Source organism: Camponotus vicinus, unplaced genomic scaffold, assembly GCF_025532165.1.
Source record: "Camponotus vicinus isolate PSW18456_S1 unplaced genomic scaffold, iyCamVici1.0 SCAF_7, whole genome shotgun sequence".
In the NCBI taxonomy this organism is placed as follows: Eukaryota; Metazoa; Arthropoda; class Insecta; order Hymenoptera; family Formicidae; genus Camponotus; species Camponotus vicinus.
The window spans coordinates 14518816-14544855 of record NW_028141979.1 but is presented as its reverse complement, the minus strand read 5'-3'; the positions used below and the strand labels follow the sequence as shown (position 1 = coordinate 14544855).

At 30.4% G+C, this 26040-nt stretch overlaps 2 protein-coding genes and 2 long non-coding RNA genes across 14 annotated transcripts in view; 1 reads left to right on the top strand and 3 right to left on the bottom strand.

The window, feature by feature from the left end:
* The window catches only part of LOC145974535 (putative multidrug resistance-associated protein lethal(2)03659), a 338604-nt gene that overhangs the window by 89337 nt on the left and 223227 nt on the right, over positions 1–26040 (bottom strand). For 7 of the 8 annotated variants that reach the window (XM_083104431.1, XM_083104432.1, XM_083104437.1 and 4 more), the window contains 3 exons: positions 7989–8244; positions 7634–7808; positions 6280–6436 (listed from right to left, as the gene is read on the bottom strand). The exons of the other annotated variant lie outside the window; for it this stretch is intronic. In XM_083104431.1, the coding sequence (XP_082960557.1) occupies positions 6280–6436; positions 7634–7808; positions 7989–8244 (588 nt within the window). The remainder of the gene's footprint in view (positions 1–6279; positions 6437–7633; positions 7809–7988; positions 8245–26040) is intronic. 8 annotated transcript variants of the gene reach the window in all.
* LOC145974532 (uncharacterized) lies at positions 11875–12717 on the top strand. The gene is made up of 2 exons (XR_014439725.1): positions 11875–12328; positions 12420–12717. It is a non-coding gene; the product is annotated as an uncharacterized LOC145974532 (long non-coding RNA).
* Positions 14188–17594, bottom strand: LOC145974533 (uncharacterized). Its single transcript, XR_014439726.1, has 2 exons — positions 14577–17594; positions 14188–14485 (listed from the first exon to the last, which is right to left on the bottom strand). It is a non-coding gene; the product is annotated as an uncharacterized LOC145974533 (long non-coding RNA).
* On the bottom strand, positions 17654–20410 carry LOC145974528 (uncharacterized). Of its 4 annotated transcripts, none has more exons than XM_083104423.1 (5): positions 19531–20410; positions 18943–19100; positions 18742–18867; positions 18574–18676; positions 17654–18494 (listed from the first exon to the last, which is right to left on the bottom strand). In XM_083104423.1, exons 3-5 carry the CDS (start codon positions 18847–18849, stop codon positions 18454–18456), a joined length of 252 nt encoding a protein of 83 aa, XP_082960549.1. In that variant the 5' UTR covers positions 18850–18867; positions 18943–19100; positions 19531–20410; the 3' UTR covers positions 17654–18453. The 4 variants fall into 4 exon arrangements, with proteins under 4 accessions (XP_082960549.1, XP_082960548.1, XP_082960546.1 ...); XM_083104422.1 differs by having other exon boundaries at positions 17654–18489; XM_083104420.1 differs by having other exon boundaries at positions 17654–18676.

Genomic DNA, 26040 nt, shown 5'->3' with positions numbered 1-26040 from the left:
ATTTTCTTTTTCTACGCGACGGTGTCCTCTTTGCTACCATCACTAGACCGGCATAGACGGTACTGCTTTTCGCGGCGCTCGGCCGCTAGCATGCACTTGGAGTGGAGAAAACGGCATCGAGAACCGGACTCTGCTCATAACTCGGAAAATACTTAATGAAAATGAATTCCACTATAGTGTTTTGAAAAGCTCTTGCTATCAGCTATTAGATTCTGGCATCAGAAATATGATGTTCCATTTTAAAAAAATTGATGTGACCTTAACCTGACCTTGACCTGACCTTAACGATGCCACCCAAAATCAAATCAATGAAACCTCCTGATGTCTCCCTCCTAACCATATTTGTTTGAAACATTTTTCTGTATCTACTATAGTTTTCGAGAAATCTTAATGTATTATTTAAAATGGGACACCCTCTGTGTGTGTGTGTGTGCGTGTGTGCGTGTGTGCGTGTGTGCGTGTGTGCGTGTGTGCGTGTGTGCGTGTGTGTGTGTGCGTGTGTGTGCGTGCGCGCGCGCGCGCGCGCGTGTGTGTGTGTGTGTGTGTACATATACATTTGTGATATTTTTTAATTGTATTAAATTGTATTAAATTCTATATAAATTTAAATTGTATTAAATGTATGTAAAATTATTATTTTTTTATATAACAGCTAAAATAGTAGATTTATGAAAAAAATACATATACCTTTTTTGTAGGGTTTTTCAGGGACTTTATTTTTTGTCTAAAATTTTTTTTCTCAAATCAATATTTTCGGAGATAAAAAGCATTAAAATTGTGAAACTTCAATTTGTTGTATCTGCTAAACCAATGTTATCCCCCACTTATTTCTTGCGAATTACTCAGAAAAAGTTCCTCTACAACATATTTCAGTGGCGATAAAATCGGCGAGGTCTGACCTTTTATGCACATTTACTCACAAAAGAAAGCATGTAGTAAGAATTTATAAGGTAACTGTGTGAAGAAGGTCGAAAATATTGTAATTCATATACACGTGGCAGTTTCCAGATCTATAAAAAACAATGGAATGGCAGTTTTCAGGTCTATATAAAATAGCGGAATGGCAGTTTTCAGGTCTATATAAAACAGCGAAATGGCAGTTTCCAGATCTTTCTATTTTTGACCAAATTAAAACCGGAATTGTAAAATTTCTTTAAATGATCCTATTAACAGTGATTTACTCATATTAAAAAATATAATTTCCGTAATTTTCTAAAATAACATGCAAGTATAATGAATTTTTTTTTTTCAACGGTTTTTTGACCTAAGATCAACACGAATAATGATATTTAACCCAGTGAGAAATGATAAGTCGAATAGACGTCTAAGACGTTTAATAGATGTCCAATAGACGTTTATTAGACATCTTAGACGTCTAACAAACGTCTATCCGACTTGTCATTTCTCACTGGGAAAGCTAAAGTCGCGAAACATGTAAAACCGATAATGCGATGTAAGCTGGTAATAAAATACGAAAGAAAGCATATATTAAGAATTTATGAAGTAATTGAATGAAAAGAAATAATCGAAAATATTACAATTCATGTACAAATGGCAGTTTTCAGGTCTATATATAACAGCGGAATGACAGTTTTCAGGTCTTTATTTGCGATAAAAAGCCGTTCTAAATAAGAAAGAGAAATTCATTATACTTGCATATTATTTTAAAAAATTACGGAAATTATACATATATTTTAATATGAGTAAATCACTGTGTTAGTAGGGTCATTTAAAGAAATTTTACAATTCTGGCCTTAATTTTGCCGAAAATAGAAAGATCTGGAAACTGCCTCAGGATATAATTTAATTTATGTTTAATGGTAGATTTCAGAACCTGAATTTTTATACAAAATTGTGCTCTTCTTCTACTTAATATTGCGTTTTAGTAATTTATTACACTTACTGTTGATATAATATTTCATATATATTAAAGAAAAGCTTAATAAAATAAATTATTTGGTTGTTTTATTAAAATTTATAATGGGTCTGAAAACTGCCTTTTGTCTAAAAATTAATTTGGTTTTATGGCAGAATTGAGGACTTGCGAAAAAGTTGTGTGCAATTAATCGGTTTTCTCTTCTAACAACACACAATTGATAAAAAAATGTTAGTAAGTATCAGTAGTATAGCTAGGCCGGTTCTAACCCAGGTCCTCTCAGGGGGGTGAGGCGCGAGGGGAACCGCGGTGCGGGGGGAGTGACGTCATGCGCGGGGAAGGAGGAATTGCGGCGCGCGCGAGTGACGTCACGCGCGGGGCAGGGGGAACCGCGGCGCGACCGATGGACGAGGGGGTCCGCGCGGGGAAAGGGGATCCGCGGAAAGAAGACGGTGCGAAGGTGTGAGAAGGATAGCGCTACGTGTGGGAAAAGGATAGCGCTAAGTGTGTGTAGAGTTCCTCTAGTAAGAGTTAGGACACCGAGGGTCATTTTTTGATTGGTTCTTTAATCCGCCATATGTAGTAGAGAAATAACGCGGGAAAATTGAATATATTACAGATAAAAATAAATATAAATAGTAATAACGTGTTTTAATAAATACATTGATAAAAAAAAATTCTTAAAAATACTTCAAGTTTGCTATCTAACCAAACCTAACCTGAGGAATGGTTCGATTTTAACCTCACTAGAATAGAATATTAATTTTTGGATTTCTTTTTTAAATAAAAAATGCCGAGCTGTGCTGCTAAAAATTGTTCAAATTCATCGAAAACCGGATATAAAATGTGCTATTTTCCCTTAAAAGAGCAAGAGCGATGTACAATATGGGTTACAAATGTTAATCGAGAAAATTGGACACCCAATAAATACTCAACGTTATGTCAGGTAGTAAAAGCAAAATTAAAAAATTATTAATGAAACAATATCTTAATAGCAAATATCATATTAATGATATGATAACGAAAATTATAGATTCATTTATGCCCAAAAATGTGGGAAAATTTACGAAAGGATGGATTATTGAAATTAAAACGTAATGCTGTTCCAACATTATTTGCAGATGAAGCAAGTAAATAACTTCTATATCATATTTAGTATAAATATTAGTAAATATTTAGTAAATATTATCTTATTGTTAGTTACTTAAAAATTTCACACTATTACATTAAAATGACATTCAAAAGTGTTCATTGCTTTTTTCATTTACAGGCAATTTAAAAGTAATAAAATGTCCTAATAAAAGTTATGAAATGTCCTTACATAATTTAAATGAAATTGAAAGTGTGTCTGTCGATAATAATCAAACAGACAGTAAACAAGATGAAATTTTCTGTGAAATTCAAATAACAAATCAAAGCAATGAGTCTAACAATAAGAATAACTTTGAATTTAACAATGAGAATATGACAGAAAAAAAAGAAGGAAAAGAAAAAAGGAAAAAAGGAATAAAAAGAAAGAGAAAAAGAAGGAAAAGAAGAAGAAATAATGAAACTTCAAGAAAATGCGAACTAGATACAGGAAAACAGTACAAAAATTGAAAAATGCTAGAAAGGTAATTAAACGTTTAAAAACAAACATAGGTATTAATAATGATAATATAGTTCCAAAAGTTATAAAAGAGATTTTAAATAGGGATCAGATTAAATTGTTAACTGGGGAATATAAAAAAATGCCGCGTTGGAGTAATGAGACTATACATAAAGCATTAAAATATAAATTTACATGTGGTCGCTCAGGCTATGAGGAATTAAGTCGTGATTTACCTTCATTAAGAACATTGAGTCGACGATTAGAAGCTTTAAAATTTACTAGTGGAATTTTAGATGAAGTTTTCGAATTTCTTCGTATCAAAGTTCTTTCATTTAAAACAGATTTAGATAAGCATTGTATGCTTGTTCTTGATGAAATGAGCATTACTCCAAGTAACTCATTTGACACTAGTACAAATACATTTGTAGGCTGTGCTACTTTACCAAATAATTATGATAATGATAAGACATTGCTACTCATGCATTAGTATTTATGTTAGGCGGAATTGCTAGTCGATGGAAACAAGTAGTAGCTTATCTTTTCACTAGTGATAGAGTAAATGGAAGCTTATTAAAGCCAATAATATGTGATATTATAAAAAAAGCAGAAAATATTGGATTACGGGTTCACAGTGTTACTACTGACATGGCATCGGCTAATCAAGCTATGTGGAGGTCATTTGGAATTGGAGCGTCAAAATATACGACAATTAATAATGCGTGTAATCATCCTAATGATGAAAGTCGAAAATTATTTTTCTTCCATGATTGTGTTCACGCTTTTAAAAACTTGAACCAAGGTTTATTAAATAACAAAATAATTATCATTCCAAAGAAAGTAGTAACAGATTATAATTTGTCAACTAATAAGATAAATGTAGCAGATTTAAAAGATTTATGTGGTTTACAAGAAGAAACATTAAATTTTGGTTTATCTTTAGTTCCAAAATTAAAATCGAAATTATTTAATAATAAAAATCATTTTCAAAAAATGAAAGTATGTAATGCAACTAATATTTTTAATCATTCTGTCGCTTCAGCTTTAAATTTTGTTGGTAATGAAACTAGTAATGAAAGTTATATTACCACTGCATGGTTTATTAGTTTTATTTCTAAGTGGTTTAAATTGATGAGTTCTAGTGTACCAAAATTAGCTTTAGGTAAACTTAACGAAACAAAGTTTAATGAATCTATGAATTGATTTTCTGAATGAAGTGATAGAAGTAATTAGTCAGATAGAAGTTGGCATATTAAAAACTTGGAAGCCTTTTCAGACAGGAATAATTATTTCTACCAAATCTGCAATAGAATTAACGAAATATCTATTAGATGTGGAAAAATTTGAATTCGTATTGACAGGACGATTTACTCAAGATTGTCTTGAAAATTTATTTTCTGTCGTACGTTCTAAACACGTTATTCCGACTGCTTTACAATTTAAGAATGATCTAAAATTAATAACTATTTTGCAGTATATGAAAAATGTAGGCTCAGCTAGCTATGAACAAGATGACCGAGAATTTTTCTCAGAATTTTTGGATTATATGTATATGTGCGCGCAGGTTCCGCTTGCGTCTCTTTCCCCTTTACTGCGTTGTCGGGTGCGAGTGTGTCCATTTTGGCATCACTGTACTTAGTGGCATTTTGTACACGGATGGAAAAAGAAAAAGCGTGGAATCTGGTGAGTTATGCTCCCAATTTTAAACATAAAAAAGAATTCACATATAATATCGGTAATTAATCTTTTACTCGATCTGTTAGATCTGCTGCGATTCTACACCGCAAATTTTAATACATTTGATGAACTTTTGGAAGCAGCAGGCTTGCTAGATCTCCGCGCGATGCAGTCCTCACACGTCGAAGAGGAAATAAACTTTTCTCCATTTTCAATGCAATAGTTTGGTTTTATATTATTAATCGCGCTGAAGAAGGATCAACGACGATCCAAAACATTCGTTATTTATGTAGCATTTAGATTTGAAATAAACAACAATCAATAAGAAGAAAGTATTGTTTCTTTCCTTGCACCCCAACTACCGCGCTGTGGCTTTTATGCCAATTTTGATTTAATTTTTGTATATATATATATATATATATATTATATATATATATATATAAATATAATATATAAATATATATATATATATATATATAAATTTTATTACAATTTTCCTCTAATATGACATATAATATAATACTATAATATATATATATATATATATATATATATATATATATATTATAGTATTATATTATATGTCATATTAGAGGAAAATTGTAATAAAATTGTAATTAATTAACCGATAAATCGTTGATAATACTCTAGCACTTGTAACAATCAATTTTATTGCTTCTATATAACATTAATATAAGTAAGCGCAATTTCTTTTAGCAAAACTGTAGTGATGTCAATAATTTTCAAATTATAAGCGATTAAAAAATAAGAATTTTTCAAAAACTAAACTTTATGAAAAGCTAAAAAATTACCAAAATTACATTCTTGAATTAATTTTAGATAAAGATGACTTTAAAGAAAATTTTAATTTAAAGTTTATTATTAGATATATGATGGCAAAAATTTGGAACGTGCAAAAAATTATGATGTCCCTCGATGTTTCGCTTAAACAAATTTCCTTTAAATAATTTTAAAAATTGCTATTAACAAGTAGTGCGATAACTCTTGAATACTCTATGTGTAAATTAAGTAAGTAATGTTCTTTTCAACTTAATCAAGCAGTATTTGATTTTTATGACAGATTTAAACTGATTTTGTACCATTACAACATTGTTAATCAATTTTAATGTATACTTACTTTCTTGCTTTTTCCATGAGATTATAAAAAGGAATTTCCCAAACATACATTTTAATTGCTTGCAATCCAGTGATTATTTGATTCATTAATTTGAGTCTATCATCTGATCTTTCTGCTGATTTAAGCGTTAAAGGTGTGATTTTTTTCGCCAAAAACGCTAAAATAATATACTATTTAATATTTCTACTGTGACAATATTTGTTCATCAAATTAAAGAAAAAATTACCGAAAAAAAAAATAGAATATTGTTTATAATAGAATCTTATTATAAATATGAATTAATTGTATATTTTTATGAGCAAATATTAACAGAAATGTGCCATGCATGAAGATGGTTAATTTGTTAAATTAGAAACAAGTTTTTAATAAATGCATGAATAATATAACGAAAATATATATAAACATGTAATAAAAATATATGCAAACATAATTCTATTACTATCTTGTTATAAAAATATGAAAAATATGAAATATTTAAAATAATAAATATAATATAAGAAAAAAATGATACTATTTTGTTCATTTCTGATAAAATCTAATTTATGTATGCAGAAAGACCGGCCAGAAATCTTAACATTAATTATATGAATTAATTTTATTATTATTAATTTTATTTTGGATTTATTACAAATTTAACACCCAATTTAACCTTTTTGTACCTCCGGCTTTCCCAAAAGAGATGTGTTTCATATGAAAACAGTTTTACAGGTTTTTGGGGATGCTGATTCCAAATTTATCATCAAAATTTAAATTCAAAATGGCAGATTCAAGATTGCAACTATCGTTGGCGAAAAACTTAAATATCAATATATTTAAAATATAAGCTTAGATTTTATTTTTTTAAATATATATTATGTTTTTTTCTTAATATACACACACACACGTTCGACTCTTAGTGTTGTTATACACTTTTTTTTGTAAGCCGCACATCTGCCGCGAGACTTGGATGTTCGTCGCACGCGTCATCTTATTTTGATTACACATATAAATTATTGTAATATTTATCATAATAAAATTGTAATCACATTTAAATAAAACTTTAAGTTTATATATATATATATATATATATATATATATATATATATATATAATTAGCGCATAAATTTTATAATTTTTCGATTAATATGCGGTCTTCATTCTCTAAAAGTTTGATTTTTTTGCAAAGTTTAAATAATTATATTGTACTGTAAACATTACATTTTAAAGTGCGCGATTTTTTTACATATGGCTTGAATCTTCTTCTTTAAAACAAGCCAAGGTAGAAGTTGATAGGATTATTTGTTTAAAAGTTATGATTTTTTTCGTAGGTGGGACATATATGTCCCGGAGGTACGAAAGGGTTAAGTAAACTTACCTTGAAAAGGAATAAATAGTAAAAATATCGACATTCCTATTATTGCTGCCCATCCAACTTCGGAAAATATAATATATGTAATCCATATGATTTGAATGGGCGCGATCCAAATGTAGTGCAGATCTATTAGGGATGTTTCTAATCTGGTAATATCACTACTTAGAAAATTTATCATCTGAAAAAGTGGAATATAAATTAAAATTATAATTTATCAGGTTTGCATAATAATCACTCAAATTTATCATTTTTTTTGTATTAAGATTTTGTTTCGTTCTAGCTTCATTTTATACATATATTAATATACTATTCAATATCAATAATGTTTTTAAATTAATTTATTTTGTACTTAGCTTACCTGTCCAACAGAGGTCTCATTATCTATCACAGAATTGGAAAGTTTCAATATCTTTCGATACAATAATGACGTGCATGCTATTTTGATTTTCAATCCTATATGCATAGTATAATGTACAGCGTAATGTGTAATAAAAGTATCCAGTATAGATAGTAGAATTATACCGATTGCGTTATAATACACTTTGTTACTCCATTCTCCTTTATCGTTTGTAAAATAGCGCAATAAAGTAGCAAGTAACAACGGTTGATATATTCTAGAACGTAGTTAAATGATTAGAGAGATAATGTACAAAAAATATTATTTTACATACCAGATGTTACTGATTAATCAGTTTTTCTTAACTTAAAGCTAAATCATATAGATTAGAAAATTAGAATTTATCATCTTAACAATTGTAGTATTAATTATAGTATTATAACTTATTGCACATGAAAAAGCTGATTTTTTAGTGAAACTCCAAATTGTAGCGTTTAATTTCGTTTTAAATAAATTTTATTAATTAAAATATATATCAGTAAATGCACACATTCCTAACGTAATACAAATGTATTTAATAATTAGAAATTTGGCTCAAATAATAAAAAAATAATTAAAAAGAAAAAGAAAATGGTGAAAAAAGTATTGTTCCTTCTCTGCGCTCCAACTACCGCGCGTTGGCTCTTATGCCATTTTCTTTTTCACAAATGTATTTATACTTTTATTATACAATTTTAATTTCTATAGGAATCCTTTGAATGCAGATTTGATTGTTATTTTCATTTCTGAATATTTTGAATGATTTGGATATTTAAAGAAATAATACTTAGTTGCTATAAGATCTAATGAATATGATAGATGAAGAAACTCACACTGTAGATTCAGTTTTATGATTATTGTTATTGAAGCATATAGTCGAGTTGTCATAAATCAATATAATTTTGTATTGATTGATTAAAATTGTTTTAAGCAGTTTTAATTTTTGTATTACTAAAGAGTTTTGCATATTTTTTAAGATGTTACATAGTTATTTTACTAGGATCTTAAGAACACCTAAGTCTTTCTTCTTCTCAGTCCTATTGTTCGATTCCGAACGTGGTGACCTCTCTTTCATATACTTGTGTTGCGCACCAGATTATCACACGTATATGGGACCTACAGTTTAATGCCGGTTCCGAACGGCTAGATTAGAGAGGTTTTCATGGCAAGATTTCTCGGTGGATTGCCGCTGCCTTCCGAGAGAGGAGCAAGCGTATACAATTTTTCGATTCTATCGGGAATCGAACCCGGGACTTTTGGCTTTGTAGGTTAGTGCGCTGCCTACTATGCCACGCTTTGCTCTATATGCTATGCTTCGCTTCGCAAGGCTATTTAAGTCATGTTAAATTACGGTCTTAAATACGATAGTGAGTCCAAAATTATCAGCATTTTATTTCTATAATTTTTTACAATTAGACTGATATCATTTTTTTCATATAATCCATTAAGAGTTGAAATTTCATGCCGTATGAAAAAATCATCAGTTTTCTACAGGTCAACATTTAAAGACGCGATGCATTTGTGGCTGATAGTATAACTAAGAATTTTTCTTTTTTTTAAGAACATAAATACACGAACTTGTGGAACGATTAAATTATTTTGAAAAGTAAGGGAACTATATTGAAAAATGATGTGTCTGTAAATTCTTTATTGGTTTTATTTATAGTTGTATGTATAGGTCTTATGTATAGTATATTGTAGTTGTAATAAATTGTAGAAATAGAGTGTAAATAGTTTTTGACTTATCTTTATAAAAACTGGATTGTGAATATAGTTCATTATTATCAATGAAAATTGACAAATTTGTGGGGTCATTCATATGATTTATATTCACATCTGATGTCTGTTGATTGAAATTTTGCAAATTATACTGTGTCGTTTATTCACGATGTAATTGTATCTTCTTTGAATATTACATTGAGTGCTTACAAAGAAAGGCACAGAAATGCTTCCCTCTTCGATTTTGATGAGCTTTTAATATGTTGTTTTCTAGATAAAAATAAGGTACATATACATATACTTTTTTTATATGTGCTTATAAATGTCTGGGGTATAACACTCTTTGAAAAAATCGGTTTTTTCTTTTGAGATGAATATCTCCGAAACTATAAGAGATAGAAAAAAAACTTTTAATTAAAAGTTAAATAGATTCAAGAGTACATTACAACGATGATACAAAATTTTTATTTTTTTTAATTTTTCAAAATATTCCCACCATTAAACATTCTTCTTAAATTTTTAAACTTTTTTATCAAATGAAAGATTATTTCTTACGGATCCAATCATATATGACTAAGTTATGTTTCGAAAAATAATTTTCCAGAATTAATTATAAGCCTCTGTAAATCCATTATTCGTACCCGTATGTGTTTCATATCCTCGATTCCTCGCATAACACATCCTGTTTTTCCATAATCGAAGAGAACTAATAGATACATTTGAAAGGCATATTCTATGTAATTATCGGAAGTTTTTATCGTATTAAACATTTATAATCTTAAACGTAATATTTGAATATATATATATATATATATATATATATATATATATATAATAAATATCATACATCAAGATATAAAAATCTAATAAATATATCTAATAAATATATCTAATAAATATATCTGAAGCTATCTGTTGGAGCATTAGTATAAAAGATTGTTATTTTGTAAGCGTTAGTTTAATATGATATCATTTAATGGTGTATTATTAATTATTAATCATTGCGTGTGCTCTTGTAAGTATTTAGTGATATTTTAAATATGTCTATCAATTAATATTTACGATTTTATTTTTATGCCTTTGTAAAATCACAATTATGACATAAATTTTTATTTTTTTAGAGCAGTGCTGGGATTTACTTGCAACTTTCGGCCAGATTTCTTAGCTTACGCTAGAGTCCCTAGAAGTAAGAGTCTGGACGATCTGGTCAGAGTTTTTATTGGTTAACGAACTCGTTTGAAGCAAAATGGCAGAACCAATCGATGCTTTCATATTCATTTCAAATATTCATTTGAATATATTTAGCGCGCAAAAAGATTTGTGGAAGAGAGAAATAATTACACCAATTTTAAAAGTAGAATATGTATTAAAAGTATAGAACAAAATATAGAACATTTTTAAATATTACTAAAATATTATAATGAAATAAAGGTCCGTTAGATAAAATCAATAAAAAATTAGTTAAAAGGCTACAAGGACCAACACAATGGTGGAAATATGCAAAAAATAATAAAACGGTTATTCCAATAAAATAACCATATGAAAATGTTTATTTAATTTGAACATGACAAACGCCGCGTTTCAATCCAATTCGGATCCTTTTCAATGTCGACTAACAAAGAGAATAATAAACATTAAGATAAAATTAAAATTAACGGTCATAGGAGAAATGTAAATAAGTTTCGGAACAACGCAAAGTCAAAAAATCGGAAGCAAATATATGTACAATAACGGAAAATTTAAACCGTCAATCACAAAAAAGGAAAGAACGCATCGCATTAACGTATCGCCACAGAAAACCCGAAAGCTCGTACCGCATACCACCAGTATACCGTTAAAAACGAGATGATCCTCTCCAAAAAAACCGGAAGGAAAACCCACATACAGGTCCATGACCATTTCCAAAAGAAAAAACAGTCAAAGATGCATAAATCGATGACCAGTTGGAAACTTGATGGTCCAAATATGTGCGAGTAAAAGCTTAAAAATCTGACACTCTAAAAAAGAAAAACAAGACAGAGCAATAATTTAACAAACAATCCGGAAACTACTTAAGAGAAACCTTCATATAAAGCAAGAGTAAAGTTAATATAATAAAATCACATACCGGTCTCTAAATTTGAAAGTGATCTCAAATTACAAAATCGAACACAAAGGGAGAGCAAGTTAAGCACAACTTAACGTTCCAATCAACAGAGCCGAACTGAGGCACATGGGGATCACATATAGCACAGAACGCGAAACATCAAAAAGAGGGGGGGAAGGGGGAGAGAGAGAGAAGGGAAAGGAAGGAGAGGAACAAAACGTCACAGAAGGAAAGAAGACAGAACGAAGGAAAAATTTCAAATAATTACTGCGAACATTTTTTTATAATGGGCAAATACATCTTATCCAAGAATTCGGTATCGCTCTGAATGTTAAGGCCATGGTTCTGACCAGAGATATGTAACATCTCAGCAATTAGCCTCTTTTTATATCTAGGTTCCTCCTCCAAAATGGAAACATTCTCCCAATCAAACTCATGTCCGTTCAATCTATGAAGAGACACAACTGAGAGAGAACCAGAAGATTTATTGATATCAGAACGATGTTCTTTAATTCTGGTCAGTAACTTCCTTTTAGTTTGCCCCACATATGAAGCATCACAGTCTAAACAACTAATTTTATAAATGACATTCGCGTGGTGGAATTTAGATACCGGATCCTTGTACAGTCTAATAAGGGATTTTAATTTGTTATTGACTGTATATGCCAATCTTCTGTTCGCATAACTCTTGATGTTGGAAACAAAACCTCTTGGAAAACTTGAGGAAAAAGGAATGGTGAAGAAAGGAATAAGAGAGGAGGAGGATTGAGTGAGAGCAGTTTCGTTATTGTTCACGTCAGAGATTAAAAACTTTAATCTTTGAGAAATAGTGTGAAAAATAAATTTAATAGGATAACCATTGCCTAATAAAGTCGAAATAATAAAAGAAAAATTCTCATTATGAAACCGTGGATGTGACAGTTTAAAAATTCTATCAGTCAACCTCCTCAACCTCCCTCTCATACTCCTTTTAATGTACATATTAATCCCAAGAATTTTCACATGAAAGATAATTTATCCCTTGTTAATTCGGTTAATAACAATTGGTTTGTAAATTTGTCCAAGACCGATATTCCTCAGGAAGTTCAATCCCTCTTACAATTGGGAGAGAAATTTTGTTTGCGTTCCCTTCCTAATTCGCAACATTTTGTATTCGATTTCATTAAAAATATTGAACATAATATCTCCAGTTTGGATCAGGAAACGGCTAACAATATTAGATGTTTGTCAGTCCAGACTCTTAATAAATGTCTATTATCCCCTCCTCATTTTTCAGATCTGGACTCTCGTTTGCTATCCTTAACTAAAATTACAAAAAAATTCCTTTCTGACCATCCTGACATCATTGTCACAAAAGCTGACAAGGGGAATGTAACTGTTTCTCTTGATAAGACCGAATATTTTGACAAGATGCATGACCTCCTATCAGACCGGAACACGTACATGGTAGTGAACCGCGACCCGACGAATAGAGTCATCTCCCAGTTGAGGGAGTTGTTACAGCGTTGGCGTAAAAATGATTACATCTCTAACGGTACTTATAGAGCGCTATTGAGTACAGATGGGATCTTACCGCGTGCCTACGGACTGCCAAAGATCCATAAGAAAGATTGCCCGTTACGTATCATCATCTCTTGTATTAATAGCCCTCTTTATTCGCTAGCGTCTTTCCTTCACAACATGTTAGACAAAAATTTACCTAATCCGAATAGCCATATTGCGAATAGCTTTGAATTGATTAAAAGACTTAACAATGTGTTCTTAGATGATTGGCACGATTTGGTCTCATTGGATGTGGAGAGTCTTTTCACTAATGTTCCATTAGATTTGGTTATTGGAGGAATTGCTAAAAGATGGCATTTAATTAAAAACAACATCAACATTCCTTATAAAGAATTTTTGATTTCTTTAAATCTTATTATGGACTCCACCTACTTCCAATTTGACAATGTCATATATAAACAGATTTTTGGCACTCCCATGGGATCTCCTCTCTCCCCGATCTTAGCGAATATTTTTATGTCTGATTTGGAAGACAGAGCAATTTCGTCTCTTCCTGTTTCCCTTCCCTTTTATGTTCGCTACGTTGATGATATTGTTCTTGCTGCTCCTAAACAATACATCCAACATATTTTCCAGGTTTTTAACTCGCTTCACAATAGACTACGGTTTACCATTGAATATTTAAACAACAACAGTATAAATTTCCTGGACACAACTATCATAATCAACAATAACTATATTGAATTTAATTGGTATAGGAAACCGACTTTTTCAGGAAGATTTCTATCATTTTTCTCACACCATCCTCTGTCACATAAAAAAGGAGTTATCATTGGATTGACTGATAGAATTTTTAAACTGTCACATCCACGGTTTCATAATGAGAATTTTTCTTTTATTATTTCGACTTTATTAGGCAATGGTTATCCTATTAAATTTATTTTTCACACTATTTCTCAAAGATTAAAGTTTTTAATCTCTGACGTGAACAATAACGAAACTGCTCTCACTCAATCCTCCTCCTCTCTTATTCCTTTCTTCACCATTCCTTTTTCCTCAAGTTTTCCAAGAGGTTTTGTTTCCAACATCAAGAGTTATGCGAACAGAAGATTGGCATATACAGTCAATAACAAATTAAAATCCCTTATTAGACTGTACAAGGATCCGGTATCTAAATTCCACCACGCGAATGTCATTTATAAAATTAGTTGTTTAGACTGTGATGCTTCATATGTGGGGCAAACTAAAAGGAAGTTACTGACCAGAATTAAAGAACATCGTTCTGATATCAATAAATCTTCTGGTTCTCTCTCAGTTGTGTCTCTTCATAGATTGAACGGACATGAGTTTGATTGGGAGAATGTTTCCATTTTGGAGGAGGAACCTAGATATAAAAAGAGGCTAATTGCTGAGATGTTACATATCTCTGGTCAGAACCATGGCCTTAACATTCAGAGCGATACCGAATTCTTGGATAAGATGTATTTGCCCATTATAAAAAAATGTTCGCAGTAATTATTTGAAATTTTTCCTTCGTTCTGTCTTCTTTCCTTCTGTGACGTTTTGTTCCTCTCCTTCCTTTCCCTTCTCTCTCTCTCCCCCTTCCCCCCCTCTTTTTGATGTTTCGCGTTCTGTGCTATATGTGATCCCCATGTGCCTCAGTTCGGCTCTGTTGATTGGAACGTTAAGTTGTGCTTAACTTGCTCTCCCTTTGTGTTCGATTTTGTGATTTGAGATCACTTTCAAATTTAGAGACCGGTATGTGATTTTATTATATTAACTTTACTCTTGCTTTATATGAAGGTTTCTCTTAAGTAGTTTCCGGATTGTTTGTTAAATTATTGCTCTGTCTTGTTTTTCTTTTTTAGAGTGTCAGATTTTTAAGCTTTTACTCGCACATATTTGGACCATCAAGTTTCCAACTGGTCATCGATTTATGCATCTTTGACTGTTTTTTCTTTTGGAAATGGTCATGGACCTGTATGTGGGTTTTCCTTCCGGTTTTTTTGGAGAGGATCATCTCGTTTTTAACGGTATACTGGTGGTATGCGGTACGAGCTTTCGGGTTTTCTGTGGCGATACGTTAATGCGATGCGTTCTTTCCTTTTTTGTGATTGACGGTTTAAATTTTCCGTTATTGTACATATATTTGCTTCCGATTTTTTGACTTTGCGTTGTTCCGAAACTTATTTACATTTCTCCTATGACCGTTAATTTTAATTTTATCTTAATGTTTATTATTCTCTTTGTTAGTCGACATTGAAAAGGATCCGAATTGGATTGAAACGCGGCGTTTGTCATGTTCAAATTAAATAAACATTTTCATATGGTTATTTTATTGTAATAACCGTTTTATTATTTTTTGCATATTTCCACCATTGCGTTGGTCCTTGTAGCCTTTTAACTAATTTTTTATTGATTACTAAAATAATAATTATTTTAAATTATAATAATTTATAATGTAGTAATATAACAATTATCACTTAATCATAGAATGCCTCGCCATTGTTTTACTACTATATATTGGTACTTTTAAACGTCCTTTTTGGTTTTCTATTTTAATTCTAAATCTAATAAAACGTTTCATTATTATATTATATATACCATGACAGTTTTTAAGTGTATTACATGTAACATTTGTCATTTTGTCTATGAAAAATTTAATCAAATCACAATTGACGTTTTTTAAATAAGGAATGTATCTTCTAATAATAACTTCCATTTCATAAAAATACTGAAAAGTTTCATTGTTTACAAAAAATAAAGTTTTTGTTCTGTAACATTTGAGATGCACAAATTTTGAATATTTAATATTGGAATTGTATGTTTTTGATTCTGCAGAATATAAACAATTATTGCATATTTTATTTGTGTTACGAATCCTAGACATAATATAACCGCTTACATTATATAATGAGTTCATTTCTAAATTGGTCAAATGAATGACTTTATTTGCAGCTTTAAGAGGAATTACAGGGACATCTTGAATTATTTGGCTTATATGTGTTTTAAAAGGACGTTTTCTTATAGAGAAATTAGAGGTCAACACTCCGTCATCTTGCTCATAATTAGTATTTTCCAATTCTCTTAAATATTGGGACACACTTAAAATTTTTAAACTTTGCTTAAATTGTAAAGCATTTGGAACAGGAAATTTGTGCCTAATGTTAAAAATAAATTTTCTACGCAGTCTTGTGTAAATCGCCCTCCTAACACATATAAGTAATCTCGATTATTAATAAAATATTTTGTAAGTTCGATTAGAGATTGCGTTGTTATCATTACACCAGTTTGCACAGGTTTAAATCTTTTATCTTTACCGATTTCCATATTACGAAACAAATCGATAATAGACTGTAGAAATTCTATTGATTCATAAAATTTTTTCTCTGACTTTTCATCCCCTGCTTTTTTTCCTAACGCAACTAATGGAGTTCGCGAAGTAATTAATGTAAACCATTTCGATATAATTTTAATAAATAAAGCTGTCATTTTATAATTATCTTCTTTTTTTTCATTTCCTAAAAAATTTATTGCGCTGCTAACATCTCTATTTAGCATACTAGTTGCCTTATTAACTTTCATTTTATTAAAGCTTGTCGGTGTGATAATTTCTTTATTTAATTTTGGTGCAAGCTTCAAAATCAAGTTTTCTTGTTCGTTTACTAATTCCTGTAAATGAGTAAATTGAACAATATTTGAAGACAATTGATTGGAATTTTTAAATTGATCTGGCAACATAATGACTTTGTTATTTATTAAAGTTGTTCTAAGATCTATTCTTTATGAGATGAGGAGCATCGGCAAAAAAGAATAATTTGCGTTTATCGTCAATTGGATGAGAGACAGAGTTTACAATTTTTGAATATCTACCAGCAGAAATATTTGAAAAAGCTCTCTACATTGCTTGATTAACACTTCCCATATCCGATGTAATACTATGTACATGAAGACCTATAAACTCTGTCTTTTCAATAATTTGTTCAATAATAGGTTTTAAACATGCACCATTAAAACCATCAGGAGTATAATGAAAAGCTACTATTTGCTTCCATTGAATAAAAATACCTCCAAGCATGAACACCAAACTATGCATAGCTAAAGGTTTTTCTCCTATAATAAGAAATAAAGGCAAACAATAGGCAAGAAATAAGCAAAAGTCGTATTAAAGATAAGGGGCAGCGCACGTACATTGCCGTAGCGTCTTTACGTGATATGTAAGCTACTATTACGGCAACGCAGAAAGAAAAATGTAACGTAACGAAACGTAAGAAAGTGCTATTCTTATGTTTCGTTACGTTTTTCTTTCTGCGTTACCGTAATAGTGGCTTACGTATCGCGTAACATTATTCTCACGTAAAATGACGTAAGACGACGTAAGACGCTACGGCAATGTACGTGCGCTGACCCTAAGTTAAGAAAAAGAAAAATGAAATTTCATGCACATAAACATAGGCCGCATTCAGCGGACTCAATAGTTAAGTACTTATTGCCATTGGGCTATTCTATTAGATCTCTCATCTATCTAATGGTATATTCCAATGATAGATAATAATTAACTATTGAGTCCGCTAAATGCAGTTATAGATTTACCACGACTATTAGGAATGTTTGCATATCCAATAAGAAAATTTGTTGATGTATCGATTTGTTCACCAGGAGTAAGACTGATTTCATCAAGGGCTAACATGCAATCATTTTCTCTTTCATCCTGAAATTGTGATACTTTATCTTTTAAAGCTACAAATATGTCATCAAATATCCCCGGTTGAAAATTAAGTGTTTCAATGCTTCTTTTGAGTGTACGTGTTGAGGGCAGAGGAATGTTTTGTTTTATAAGTCTTTGTAACCGTTATTAGTACAACTAAATTTAAGTCTCAGTGCTTTTTTAATAGTGTCTTCAGACCATTTATACACTTTCCGTGTGGAAGAATCTTTTTGAAGCCATTCGATTTGATCATGTTTAAAAACTTTATGTAGTATTTCAGATGATTTTATCAAATTCTTTTCAATACGTAGTCTCCGTTGGCTTTTTAATTTTCTTACTTGTTGCAGTAAATTTTTCTTTGTTTTTTCAACTTTGCGAATGACCACGTTTGCGATTTGAAGTTTTTCATTTGCTGCTTTCAGTTTTTTCTTCTATTTGCAATACAGCAGACTCCGATATTGATTTATCTGTACTAATTTCGGATGTTATTGTAGTAACATTAGAATTTGAATCATTCATCACTCCTAATTCATTAGGATTATTTTGAATACCAATTTCAATTTCTTGAGTATCCTCCACATTGTACCTCTGTATTATTGAACTTTCTGTATTGGACACAATAGATGTCTTGTGAAGTTCTTGAGAATGATTCACCTATTACAAAACAATTTTTTTATACATTCTATATTCAATATAATTTAAAGAATAAGTAAACGTACTGTATAAAAGTTTATCTTGCACTTTTCTTTTTGAATAGTGGGAAAAATAATTGGCACAGCATTATATTTTAACTTCCTCTTCCCATCAATTCGTGATTTTTCCCACATATCTTCTGCAAAATGAACCTAAAGAGAACATCGTATAACATTAATTGTATAAATATCTATCATTTAATTTATGAATTGACATTTTATAGTTACTTCATAAATGTGTGAGTATGGAGAAGGTTTCAAATTCTTCCGGTCTATTTTTATTGTTCATAATGTCCTTCGTTCTGCATCCGATGGAAATCGTCTTAGCGAAAAGTCTTTTTCGCTACTGTTGTTGCATCCCAACACACAACAACCAGTCATGTTTTCTGTGTAAAATGATTTCACATTAATAGAGCCACTATGATTAATGACCCGGTAAAAAATGTTTTATATATAATATCATATATAACAATATAAAATTATATAGAAATATATACAATTATGTAGAAGTTATATATAATTATGTATAATTTTATACGACTTCTATTAAAATCGTATAAATATTATTTATAATTTTTTTAACTTTCATTTATAATTTTTTAAACTTTTGTATAAAATTATATATAATTACACATAGTTTATACATAATTTTATACATTTCTATATAATTTTATACTATTATATATGATTATATATAAACAATTTGTTACCGAGGAAAAGGTTATAAAGACATTTTTATACTTTACAGTCCATATATATGCTCTTTCTTATTTATTTATAACTCAATAAGTGCTAATAATAATAATAAAGGCTTACCGGTTTATAATTTTATCAGATAAATTTATACACAATGCACAATTTATACACAATGCGCACACTTTTAAAAGACTGTCAATCAATGTTGTCGATACCTATTGTATGCGTTGGATTTCGAAAGATCTGGGATTGGATGCGGTGATGTAGCAAAATCGTATCTCTATTTTTGCGAAAAATCAAATTTATTCAATAATCACTTAACGCCGAATATAAGTCCTGTCCGTTATCCGTTCTAAGTCCAAAATCGTTGCCTAATCCGTTTTACATAGAAGAATTTTCTTATAGCGATATTAACTGTCGAGTTCTCAAGAGACTGCAAATGCCGGTCGCGCGCGGCTGCCTTTATTCTCTCTGATTTTCTAGAAGGTTCCTTTAACGCGTTTGAGAGTGGGATTATCTGATATGCGCGGATTAGAACCTTCCCGAAAACCAGAGCCGAATTCTGCGAATTGGCGCGTGACAAATTTTATTTCAGCCTTCGTGTGTCAATTTTATTGGGTGCCGTGCAGTAATGCGCTACACACGTGTGCTCTTTCTTTGCGCACAATTAAAGCGCGCGCGCGTGCATACATCAGCTGACGCGCCGAATTCGATTTGATTATGGCGAGTGATAAATCCCAGCGCTATTTCGAGCACCTATTGACGCCATTTTGCTTCAAATCCAAAGATTGTCCAGACTCTTACTTCTAGGGACTCTAGCTTACGCCTACTGTTCCCCCTCTTACCGCTCGCGCCGCTCGTAATTAAGGAGCGCTCAGGAACGTGCGCACAAATGTAATGTGGCAATCTATCTATCTAAGTTCTCTTTATTGTAATTACGTTTCAAAACACAAATATTTTAAATTGTTACAGAACATATACGTAATTAATAATAGAATAATTATTTTTATCATTAATAAACAATAAAGAGAACTTAGATAGATTGCTACATTACATTTGTGACGCGCATGTTCCTGAGCGTTCATTAGTTACGAGCGTCCGGCGGCGCGGTCGCTAAGGCGCGAGCGGTAAGAGGGGAATAGTAGGCGTAAGCTAAGAAATCTGACCGAAAGTTGCAAGTAAATCCCAGCACTGTTTAGAGTATTGAAGAAATTTTTTGATTCTTATAACTTCCCGGGAAAAAAAGTCCATGTCTATTTATATAAAAAAAAGTAAAATTATATACAGTCTTATATGATTATACATAATATCACATATGATTTTATCAGAGCATACGTTTTTGTATATGCTTAGATATGATGTCCATCTCTGACCATTTCTGATCATAAAAAATGATATTAGATACCTCACGTCATTTTGTACAATCAGACATAGTCAGATACTGATATCATATCTAAGCATAAAACCAAAGCAAAGCTTAGTTTCATGTATGCTTTGATATAAATCATATATGATATTATATATAATCATTTAAGATTATATATGATTTTACCTTTTTTTATATAGACAAATGTAATTTTTCCTAAAAATTATATCTTGCATTATATATTTAATTAATTATTATGCAGTATATAAAAACAACAGTTATATTTATATTATTATAGAAGCAGCTAAGTGGTACTAGTGGTAGCTAGTGCCCCGACAAAAACAGTTACGTCACATCCTCGTCGAATCCACGTATTTTACGTGGCTTACGTGGATGCAGATTTATCCACGAATTATCTACGTGGATACAACTTTCTTTTTTCATTATTACATCGAGGTACTTTATTCTCGAAATATCAATGTAGATTTCATGTGGATATTTCTATTGAAATTATGATTAATCATTCAACGACTCGGTAATATTGTAATGTTAAAAGATATTTTATTAAAATTTTTCAATTGTAATTTTATATCTGAAATATTTCAAAAATATACCTGCATCATGTTTTTTATAATATTTATAATATTTATATTATAATATTATAATATTTATATTTTATATAATATTGTATTTGCAATATTTCTGAAATCTTTCAGAAAGATAAAAAAGTTTGCTAAAAAAAAGATTATATCTGTATGTTTCTAAATATGTAATAGTACATATGTATATAGAATATGCTTCCTCGCTTTGCCGTTATGCGGCGCTGCATCAAATTAGCTAACTCGTATTCAACTTTTCGTCATAAAGTGTATATAAAGAACTGATACTAATACGGTCCGAAGTTTATTATTTCTTTTAAGGACCGTCTACGATGGAAGTAATATTGGTGGAGTGGACGGTGGAATAAGGCGTAAGCGAATGGTTCTTTTCCATTTCGCATTACTCCTAGTCTTACGCCTTACTTCACCGTCCACTCCACCGATATTATTTTCATTGTAAACGGTCCTTTAGTCAGTTTAATTTAATAAACTGATTTAATTTAAAGTAATTTGTTTAATAATCTGGATCGCTTGTTGGGATTCAGAATATGGAACAGATTATTTGAAATTAAACGGATAAATGGGAGATAGCCTATTTATTGCGTATATTAAAAATAAAATATAAATAAAAATAAAATTATTCTTATGGCCGAGTGTATTTATATACTTTTTTATAAATGGTCATTTATCAATGTTGATATTCACTTATCAAAAATGAAAAAAGTAATATGTCTCGAAAGTTCATGAAATTTTCACATAGATTCCACGTAGATTCTAGTACCGTTTTTGAGCGGATTACCCACTCAAATATCCACGTGGATTCAACGATATTAATCTACGTGGTAATAACATGGATTTCACGTACTGTTTTTGTCGGGTGGTTCTTTGTGAGAAAAGTGCTGTAATTTTCAGATCTGATAATATTTATTCATATATGATATCATATATGACTATATTTGGCATATAATATAGTCATATATGATATCATATATGACTATATTTGGCAAAACATAATTAGATATTGACAAAATCCATATATGGCCAATTTTATATGGACTTTTTTTTCCCGGGTTCTTATAATTTTTGTGGAAAAAACACAGATGTTTAAATATTACATAAAATTTTGTATTAAACAGGTTTCTCACGAAGAACGAGAAAATTTCAAAAGAAGGTAGGAAATACGATAAAAAGATATAAAAAGATATAAAAAGATATAAAAAGATATAAAAAGATATAAAAAGATATAAAGATATAAAGGATATAAATATATAATTTAAAGTAAGTTACTTAAAGAATAAGAAAATATTTATTTAAATGCCATAAATATTATAAATACAATAAACATGAAATAGCAGATTTCCAAAACTCAACAGCACTTTTTTTATATTCATTTGGGATGTCTAACGTAGTGAGTTAACGCTTGCAAAAGAACAACTTTCTATATTATTGCTTCAGATATACTTATATTTGATTCCTTCAAATATATTTATGTTTGATTTTTGTATTTTGATGTATGACATTTATTATATATTTAAACGTTATGTTTAGGGGTATAAATGTCTAGTAAAATAAAAACTTCCGATAATTATATAGAATATATCTTTCAAATGTATCTGTTAGTTATTATAGAAAAACTTTTATTATAGAAAAACAGGATGTGTTGCGCAAAGAATTGAGCATATGGACGAATATAAATAGCGTATTTACAGAGAAGTTTATAATTAATTCTAAAAAATAATTTTTGGAAACATAAATATATATGGCTGAATTCGTAAAATAATAATCCTTTATTTGATGATAAAGAAATTTTAAAATTAAAAAGAAGTTTAGTGATGGGGGTATATATTTTGAAAAATTAAAAAAATAAATTCTTTTGTCATTGTAAAATACTCTTGAAACCATTGAACTTTTGATTTGAAATTTTTTTCTTTCTCTTATAGTTTCAGAAATATTTGTTTCGAAGAAAAATATGGATTCTTTTAAAGGAGTATTTTATTTTATCCCCTAGAAATGTGTATAAGCACGTATAAAAAAATGTCCCTTATTTTTGTTTAGAAATCAACATATTAAGGGTTCATCAAAAATGGAGGGGAACACTTCCGTGCCTTTTCTTGTTAAATTGCATTGTGTTCAAGTTTAAAATCATAAAAGATAATTATGCGTTTGGGTTATCTGTCATCTTCTTTCCATTTCAATCTATTTTACATTAAATTAAGAGAAATAATCAATTATTTTTCTTAAAAAAATCTTATACAGGATGTCCCATTTTAAAATATCTCTTCAAATACCTTATAATTATGTGATGAAAATGATGAACCATTGTATGAACCATTGTATGAACAACTTTTTCAAATAAAGTTATAAGGTTTGGAAGGGGCCGTCATGGGGGTGTTAGATTTTGGATCCGGAACCCGATGCAGTCTTAAGGTCAAGTTTTTCAAGTGGGAACTCCTACTTCTTATTATAGAATTGTACTTAAACACTGATCAAAATTATTTTATCAGTTGGAACTAGGAGGCAATATTCAATCCAGCCATCCAATCGCTATTTCAAACTTTGTACATCATGTTTTGCGGAACATATTTTATCGAAGTTTCAATACCTCGGCATCATTAACGTTCTGTGATTAACTGTATTACTAATAAATTTGAACGCCGTGTTAGACTTTTTGGAGGGAGTTTAACAAAAAATGACTAGTAATTGTTTCATTTTGAAGCATATAATTTGAATTTATAATAAGTAGGAGTTTTCATTTGAAAAAATTAATTTGGATTTTACTAGTCCACATGAATCCTCGTACTCAAAATCTAATGTCTTCATTTGATAGGTCCTTCGGAACTCTATAATTGTTTTTAAAAAAAATTTTTCAATTTTGAGGTGATTAAATATTTGACGAAGTGGATATTTTAAAATAAGACACTATATTTGAAGCTTTCACTTATCGACAATTTTGATATAAAACTATTAAAATCGTGACTAATTTTATTGTATATGATATTTATGATGTATATTATTTCATATGCAACAACCTAATAGATAAATTAATAGGTAAGAGTTACTTAAATTTATAGATATAGAGAAAGTTGTCCCCCTAAGTAATCGCGCAAAAAATAAGTGGGGGATGACACAGGTTTAGAAGATATAGCAAGTTAAAGTTTGACGCTTTTCTTAGCTATTATAAACTGATATTAAGAACATCGTGTATAGATACGAGGTTTGTTTACATCGTACTGATTTATTTGACATCATCCATAGGTCATGAATGTATTGTTAATAACATAGGTGAAATTTTAGATTTGGTTAGTTACAAAAAGCAGAGTAGATGAATCTAATAGATTTTTTGACGCTGAAAACGAATCTGAACACAGAATTTCTCCAGCACGTCAGATGTTTGAATAATTTAGTTGAATAGTCCAAAAATGGCAATTTCGGCAAATTTCATGAATTTATTATGGAAGAACCTAATTTTTTGAAATATTTCTGGCTGTATATACGCGTGCACATTCTCTCTCTCTCACACACACACACACACACAAATTGCTACACTCATCTCGTATAGCAATCAGCTGATCGCGGCGAGCGCCCCACGTAATCGCCTATATCGAACGGTGAATCGCGCTACCTACCTACGCGTCCCTACCTACCTCTCGTACTCGTTCTGTAATTAGTTAACTATTTTTCTTATAGTTTAAAAACTAAGCTCCGAACAAAATTTTGCAAAAGGAAAAATCGTCTTAGAATTAATAAAAAATTATCGCTCTGAATGTTAAGGCCATGGTTCTGACCAGAGATATGTAACATCTCAGCAATTAGTCTCTTTTTATATCTAGGTTCCTCCTCCAAAATGGAAACATTCTCCCAATCAAACTCATGACCGTTCAATCTATGAAGGGACACAACTGAGAGAGAACCAGAAGATTTATTGATATCAGAACGATGTTTTCTTTTGGAAATGGTCATGGACCTGTATGTGGGATTTCCTTCCGGTTTTTTTGGAGAGGATCATCTCGTTTTTAACGGTACACTGGTGATATGCGGTACGAGTTGCTTTCGGGTTTTCTGTGGCGATACGTTAATGCGATGCGTTCTTTCCTTTTTTGTGATTGACGGTTTAAATTTTCCGTTATTGTACATATATTTGCTTCCGATTTTTTGACTTTTTTTGACTTTGCGTTGTTCCGAAACTTATTTACATTTCTCCTATGACTGTTAATTTTGCTTTTATCTTAATGTTTATTATTCACTTTGTTAGTCGACATTGAAAAGGATCCGAATTGGATTGAAACGCGGCGTTTGTCATGTTCAAATTAAATAAACATTTTCATATGGTTATTTTATTGTAATAACCGTTTTATTTTTTGCATATTTCCACCATTGCGTTGGTCCTTGTAGCCTTTTAACTAATTTTTTATTGATTTTATCTAACGGACCTTTATTTCATTATAATAATTTCGTCTTAGAATTCACTCAAGAATTCGATATTTTAAAGGCAAATGTTTGTTTAGAATCACTCTGTATATACAGAGTGAGTTTTACTTCGTACATTAATTTTTTTTTATCATACGAGAGATTACCGACTGTAATTGTAATAAATTGATTAGTACACAGATGTTATTTAAATCGACTTTATCGAAGGAAATGCTCAAAGTTAGCCCCCCCACTTTG

Coding starts and splice junctions, on each gene's coding strand:
- LOC145974528 (XM_083104420.1), bottom strand. CDS start 18,849: ATGTGGGAAAAATCACGAATTGATGGGAAGAGGAAGTTAAAATATAAT. Junction 18,677..18,741: donor GCAAGATAAACTTTTATACA/GTACGTTTACTT, acceptor GTTTTGTAATAG/GTGAATCATTCTCAAGAACT.